This window comes from Apteryx rowi, unplaced genomic scaffold (genome assembly GCF_003343035.1).
Source record: "Apteryx rowi isolate R43461 unplaced genomic scaffold, aptRow1 scaffold_119, whole genome shotgun sequence".
NCBI classification, from domain to species: Eukaryota; Metazoa; Chordata; class Aves; order Apterygiformes; family Apterygidae; genus Apteryx; species Apteryx rowi.
Genome location: NW_020447408.1, coordinates 1,153,515 through 1,160,296, shown reverse-complemented (window position 1 = coordinate 1,160,296; position 6,782 = coordinate 1,153,515). Strand labels below are relative to the sequence as shown.

The 6,782-nt window shown below is 60.9% G+C and overlaps 1 protein-coding gene across 1 annotated transcript in view; it reads left to right on the top strand.

Moving 5' to 3' along the window:
* The window catches only part of CACNG3 (calcium voltage-gated channel auxiliary subunit gamma 3), a 6,429-nt gene extending 494 nt beyond the window's left edge, over positions 1-5,935 (top strand). Inside the window, exons 2-5 of the mRNA XM_026084662.1 lie at positions 2,730-2,856; positions 2,948-3,031; positions 4,396-4,536; positions 5,282-5,935. Of these exons, the coding sequence (XP_025940447.1) occupies positions 2,730-2,856; positions 2,948-3,031; positions 4,396-4,536; positions 5,282-5,793 (864 nt within the window). The 3' untranslated portion in view covers positions 5,794-5,935. The remainder of the gene's footprint in view (positions 1-2,729; positions 2,857-2,947; positions 3,032-4,395; positions 4,537-5,281) is intronic.
* Positions 5,936-6,782: the final 847 nt, after the last annotated feature.

Here is a 6,782-nt window from a genome sequence, read left to right as displayed (position 1 = left end):
GCAGGGCTCTCCGTCCCTCCGTCCATCCGTCCGTCCCTGGGGGGGGGGAAGCGGTGCCCAGCACCCCGCTGCACCACCCAAGCACCTTGCACGTTTGCAGTGCCGCTGCGGTCGATGCCCGCTGCCGCCGGGCCTGGCCGGCGCTTGCCGGAGCCGCGGGAGCATCTGCAGGGGCAAAGCCGGGGAAAGGCGCTTCCCCCAGGCTGACAGCACAGGCTGACTTTGTCTCCCACCTCCTCTCCCACCTGGCACCGAGGCGATGTTTTTCTCTTGCTAATCAGCTAACGACCTGGCCTGCAACCCGCCGGGAGCTGCTTTCGGAAGGGGATGCTCCCGCACTCCCACGCTCCGAGCCTGCGCCTTTGGTGAGCTCGGCAAGTTTTGCACCCTGCGCGCGGCCTCGCGGGGCGGAGGAGCCAGCTCGGCACGGCACAGCCCCTCTTCCCAGCATGGGGCACGCTTTGCCGCCACGGGAACACTCCGGCAGCGCCGCGGGAAAGCTGCGCCAGCCTCCGGCCCGGTGTGCACGTCGGCCGCCGGCACTCGCCCGCCACAGCTCCGCCACCCGCGGCGCCCGGGGGCTTTGGCGGGTGAGGCGGGCCGGGACGTCCTTGCAGCCCGGGAAGCGACGAGCTGCCCAAATGTGTCTCGCTGCCTGCTTTTGCCCACAGTCTGCTTCCTCCGGCAGCCCAACAGGCGAGTCGGGAGCGGCGGGAGAGTGGCGCTCGTGTCCGTATCCCCTCGCAATCGAAGCACCRTGAGAGCAGATCTTGTTTTGCAGCAGCTGCAAAATAACCCAAGGAAGTGCTGCAGCTGCCGTAACCGGCGCCCGCGGCGAAGGAGCCCGGCTGCACGGAGCAGGGACGCGGCTGGGCTGCAGCACCGGCTGCGGCTGGAGGCACGAGCCCGAGAGGAGCAGTTCCGAAGAGGCCCCCCAGGAGCAGCCGGGCATTTCACGCAGAGGTTTAGTTCTGCGCTTGGACCGGGTTCGTGCCGTTGCCGCTGCAGCCCCCAAAGCGCCCAGCCGGCGGCCTGGGCTGCTGCAGGCAGAGGAGCCGCTGTCGCGGCACGGACGTGGGCGGACGGGGAGGGCGGGCGGCCGCCTGCGCCCGCGCGGCTCCGACGGCATTCCCGCTGGCGAGGCCGGGAACTGCAGCACCAGACTCCCCCCACCACGCCGGGCCAGACCCCGTATTAGCAACGGCAGCGTCTTGCAAGAGCCGCGATCGGAAGGAAACGGCCACAGGAATTCCTGCGCCTCGCCCTTCCCCATCCCGTTGCGGGAGTCACGCTCTCTGCCTCAGTTTCCCCATTTATAATCAAGGATAACAACACCGCAGAGGCATATTCCTGCATCAGCAGAGGTGTCCTTGCACTGAGGTTTGCTGCATGCTTCGGAGTGAACAGCCAAGGGAACCCTGTGGACAGAAACTGCTGCGGCCGCTTGGGACCCTTGAGGACTGCTGCTCCCTTCCAGCACCGTTTCATGAACCAACCTCTGAGCCGTCCCGAGCAAATATTGAGTGCAGCGCTGAGCGTCTTGGAGGGCTGCCATGAAGAGCAGGATCTCAGCATCCACGGGAGGTGAAGGAAGGCTGCATCCATCAAAACAAATCCATAAGCACCACCGGGCATAGCCAGGATTTTTTTTTTTTTTTTAATGCCTTTAATTTCTTTCTGGCTGTACATCAGTAGCACATGGACCAGACTGATGGGGCTGGTGGATGGATGAGTAGAAACAGCAGAGGCAAGAGATGATTCACAGCCCGCCCCTTCTCCAGGCTGTCCCATAAACACATCCGAACTCTAAGGATCTCCCTGCTGCAGACACGTCTGAGCTGTCCCCACTCGCTTCCCGCATTCACATCTTGCAGTGTGTAACCGAGCTCCCAATACATCACTTGGTCGTGCCTGACTTGTCCTTGGCTTTTTCCTTCCATGGCACAGTTGCACCGCTTTGGCACAGGAGAGAGCTGAGCCCTAGAGCGCAGCCAAGAGAAAGCCAAAGCAAACAGGCAGGCRTTTAAAGGAGAAATGCTTTAGTTCTGCTCTAGAGGAAGGAGAAAAAAAAAAGCCACAAAAAAGAGCCACTGAGCACGCTGCAGAGCTGGTCCGTGGGGAGCCGGCACTGCGAGCCCCACGGCGTTCCCGCCGGCACGGAGCGACGGGCAGAGGCTCAGCCGTGGGGCTCAGCTGCGGCACCGGGTGCTGAGCCCCAGCGTGTGCATTTGCTTTTGCAGGGGGATGCAGGGAAGCCGGGCAGACCGCGAGTAGGGACGGGGCTTTCGGGGGGCTGCCCGGTGTCTGCGCCCGCTGCCCGCCTCCCACGCGAAGGGTGGGAAGTGGCAGGAGACGGGAAGCAGGCTGGAAACTTCTTGTGATGATTTAATCGAACTTATCTGCGCCTCCAAGAAATTGCAGCTTGGAAGCTGAGCTGTGGCCCAGACGTTATTTTAGCAAACACGCCGAGGATCCTTATCTGCGCGGCAGTTTGTAAAGTGCATTTGTCGGTCAGCAGTAAATCAAAGTTGCTCTTTTATACAGCTACAAGGCTACAGCAGAGACACCGAGCTGCACGAAACGGGGGCTGCGCTCTCGCTGCCGCGGTGCCCCGGGCAGGCGCGTCCTGCTCCGACGGCGGCTCCGAACCCTGCGCCCGCGTTCTCTTCCCCGGCAGGGCTCCGGTGCAAAGGCAGATAATCCCGACGCCCCCATCCCGACTCCTGCAGCTGGGCGCGCTGCGAGCTGCCGAACAGCAGCTTTGCTGGCGCTCGGGCTGCACCGGCGAGTGGCTCCGAGGAGCTGTTGGTGCCGGTGCCGAGCAGGAGCAGGAGCAGGAGCCCCGCGCCCGGGCAGGTGCCCCGGGTGGCCGGTGGGGCGCGCGGGACCTCGGCAGCCCTGCGGACCCRGAGGGCGGGCGAACGCTTCCCCGCTTGTGTCTCCCCAGGAACCTTCCGCGGCGTCTGCAAGAAAATCGACCACTTCCCCGAGGACGCGGATTACGAGCAGGACACGGCCGAGTATCTGCTCCGTAAGTGTGCCGTGCCACGCCGCGCGCCCCGCCGCTGCACGCCTGCTCCGTGCGCGGTAGCTGGTTAGTCCGTGTCTCTGCAGCCGCCGGCGTTGYGTTCGCTGGCCAGGAGAGGGTTTTAAAGGGGGGGGGACCTGACGCTGGGGGTAGGGTGAGCTTTCAGGGAAGAAACACCATCTCTGGAGCACGTGGCAGACACGTGCGCCCGCGAACACCGCAACACGAATGCATGAACCGACGGATGCTGGCGAAGCGGGAACGCGCGCAGACGACGCGCACCACCGCTTGCAGGGAGGCACAAGCGCGCTGCCCAGCGCAGCAGCAGGCACCGGCAGCCATCAGGGATGGCCCTGCAGGGGGTTGATTTKAACATCTATTTCGAAGTTTTCTGAATTTCTAAATTCTCCATGCGTCCTTCGGGGCGTCCTGCGCTGCCATGCCCTGGGGGAAGCGGCCGCTCCTGCGGCGATGCTGCTCCCGCGCCCRGCTCTTCTCCGAATGCCCCATTTTGTGCCTCCTTGCACGGAGCCATCAGTTCTGCTCCCCCATCGGAGAGGGGGGACGTGTCTAATGGAAGCGGTTCGTAATTTTAGTAGATTAGCTTTTAAGTTCTTCTCCCACCCCCTCCCACATTTAAAATGAAAAGTCTATTTTAAAGCCCCCAGAATGGCATTTTAATGGGGCTGCTCTGTATCTCTGCGCTTTTAATAAAGGCCCCGATAGAGGGATGAGAGCCCAAACCGAGGCACAAGGTATTTTCAGTGCCTTTGCCTTAGCAGCAAGTAGGGATTTGCTGAATTAATTACTCTTACAGTCATTTTGGGAGCCTGAACTTCTGATAGGCCAATGGGAGAGTTGGGCAGCGCTCGGCAGACGGCTCCCGGCGTGTCGGGATGCCCATTGGGAGCCGGTGCCCCGGAGATGGATGGAGCCCGGCTCCCGGAGGCTTTCTGCTCCTTTTGAGAACACTTCCGACCGACATCGGAAAGCAAATTAAAAAAAAAAAAGCCCTTCAAATGGGTTAGTTTGCAAATTCTTGACTTTTGACCCAGCCACAATAGCGGGGGGATCTGCGTCAGGGGCTCAGACCGGCAGTGCTGGACCTCGCCTGATTTTGTTGCCGACATCATGAGCTCTGGTGGTTTCTCTTAAATCCCTGGAATCTAGAAACATATGAATAGTCAGAAAAGGAAGGTGGTAGGGTTTTTTTAAGGAGAAGGCAAATTGCTGCTTCTCCTAGCCATGTGACAGAGATGGAAAAAATAATTCCTTGGAATCGGCTGGGAAAAAGAAAGACAAAACTGGGGGGCTTGGGGAGGCGGCCGGGCAGGAGCCGCCACGACGCCTGCCTGCTCCTTCCGCAGGCGCCGTGAGAGCCTCCAGCATCTTCCCCATCCTCAGCGTGGGCTTGCTGTTCTTCGGGGGCCTCTGCGTGGCGGCCAGCGAGTTTTACAAGAGCAAGCACAACGTCATCCTCAGCGCCGGCATCTTCTTCGTGTCCGCAGGTGGGTGCCGCTCCGCGTCGCTGCCGCCCGGCTCGCCTGCCGGCACGCTCCTGCCGCCGCCGCTGCCGCCGCCGCGCTTGCCGGCTGACGATGCCCTTGTCGCGGGGGTGACGATGCCTTTGTCGTGGGGTGACGATGCCTTTGTCTCAGGGTGACAATGCCTTTGTCCCACCGAGCGGGGCTATTCTGCCTTTTTCTTCTCCCCACAAAGAGACAAATTGCTCTCCCCCCTTCGGCTGCCGGGAGCCGCTGATGCAGATGAGGAAACGACAGCGAGAACATAAGCGATGCGTTAAGTAAAGACAAGAAGGCCCCAGCTCCCCCCCCCCCGAGCCGCGGCGCTGCCTCCCGGCGCTGCTGGCAGTGCAAAAACCCCCCCCCATCCCCAGTGATGCCTCCGGGCCCCACCAGAGATTAGGAGAGAAGGAGCAGTTCTCGCGGCGAGCCGGAGGGCCACGGTGGACGCATCCCCTCCGCTCCCCAGTGGCGGGGTCGGCCCCGGCACGCGGCACCGTCCGGGCTCCCCGCGCCCCATCCTGCTGCTCAGGGAGCGGCGCTGCAAAGCAAAACTCTCGAAATGGCCCTTTTCTAAACCAAACGGCGATTGCTCCTCCCGCCCCTTCAGTACGGGGGGGGGGGGGGACGGGGGTGGCCCAGCCCTCGGCTGAGCTCGCCCAAGGGTTGCACGGGAGCGCTGCGGCCACGGCGGCGTGAGCACCTCTCCGTCTCTCGCCCCCCCACCCAGGTCTCAGCAACATCATCGGGATCATCGTCTACATCTCGGCAAACGCCGGTGACCCGGGTCAAAGCGACTCCAAGAAGAGCTACTCCTACGGCTGGTCCTTCTACTTCGGCGCTCTGTCCTTCATCATCGCCGAGATGGTGGGGGTCATCGCCGTGCACATGTACATCGAGAAGCACCGCCAGATCCGCGCCAAGTCCCACGCRGAGCTGCTGAAGAAGTCGGCCTTCACGCGCCTCCCCACCTACAGGTACCGCTTCCGCCGGCGGTCCAGCTCCCGCTCCACCGAGCCCCGGTCCCGGGACATGTCGCCCGTGAGCAAAGGTTTCAGCACCATCCCGTCCACCGACATCTCCATGTTCACCCTCTCCAGGGATCCCTCCAAGGTCACCATAGGGACGCTGCTCAACTCGGAGCGGGACCACAGTTTTTTACAGGTCCATAACTCCATCCCCAAAGAGTTCAAGGAGTCTTTGCACAACAACCCGGCCAACAGACGAACCACGCCGGTCTGAGCCGGGCCCTCCCGCGCAGCCCGCCGCGCCGGCCGGCTCCTGTACAGAGGTGTTTTGTCAGGCTGCATGACATGGTCCTCGTGACGGTGTAACCAGTGAAACCCCCTTTTTAAGGACAAACCCAGATGGCTCCCTGTGCCCCCACCGCCGAGCGGCCCGTTTTTCCCTCCGGAAACGCCGCTTGCCGGGCCAGGCCACTGCGTCCGCGGGTGAACGGCGATTCCCGCTCCGTTTCCGCCGTTCCCTCCGGAGGCGAACGGCCGCGGCTGTGCGGGGACTCCCTGGCCACGGCGCCCCTGAAGACGGACGGGGGGTTTCCGACACCACCTGGGACAGTGGCTTCCCAAAGCCACCACCATTAGTGTTGATAATAACCGCAGTGTTACCTTAGCTGTATGTCCCAATGGAAATGCTGGCGATAGCCCTATCTGTGAGAATCCTTAATCTGGTAGTTACCTTTCCGCGAAATTGCCTAGAAGTCCGGAGCGAGAAGCACCGAATCGGCTGACGTAACGAGTGCTCGTGTTACTAAACCATTTCCCTCGTTGTAACGGATGGAGAGCTGGGGCTGGGTTTCTTTCTGGCGTTTTGTGCATGCATTAAATAGCTTGGAATTCAATTTTGTCATGTTGGGTTGGAAGAAACATCCCTTTGCAATTTTCTGTGGTCCTGAAAGGGCTCCTTTCTTTCTTCCTTTCTTTCTTTCCTTCTTTTTTTCTTTCTTTTGGTGCATTCAGACCGTGAAAGGACTCAGGAGCAAAATTCCTCCAGTGACTGGTAGCGATTAGCCAGTATTTAATTAACCTCTAATGTTGCAAGAAAATGAAATAATTCCCTAAAATTAATACACACACACACACACACACACACACAGAGTCACAAATTACTGCCGGGGCACAATGAAGGAGGCAACGTTTGACCTGGTGATGCTTCAGGAGAAGCTGGGTTTGTGGCTGGGCCTCTGGCTAGAGTCTGTGTGTACGATGCTA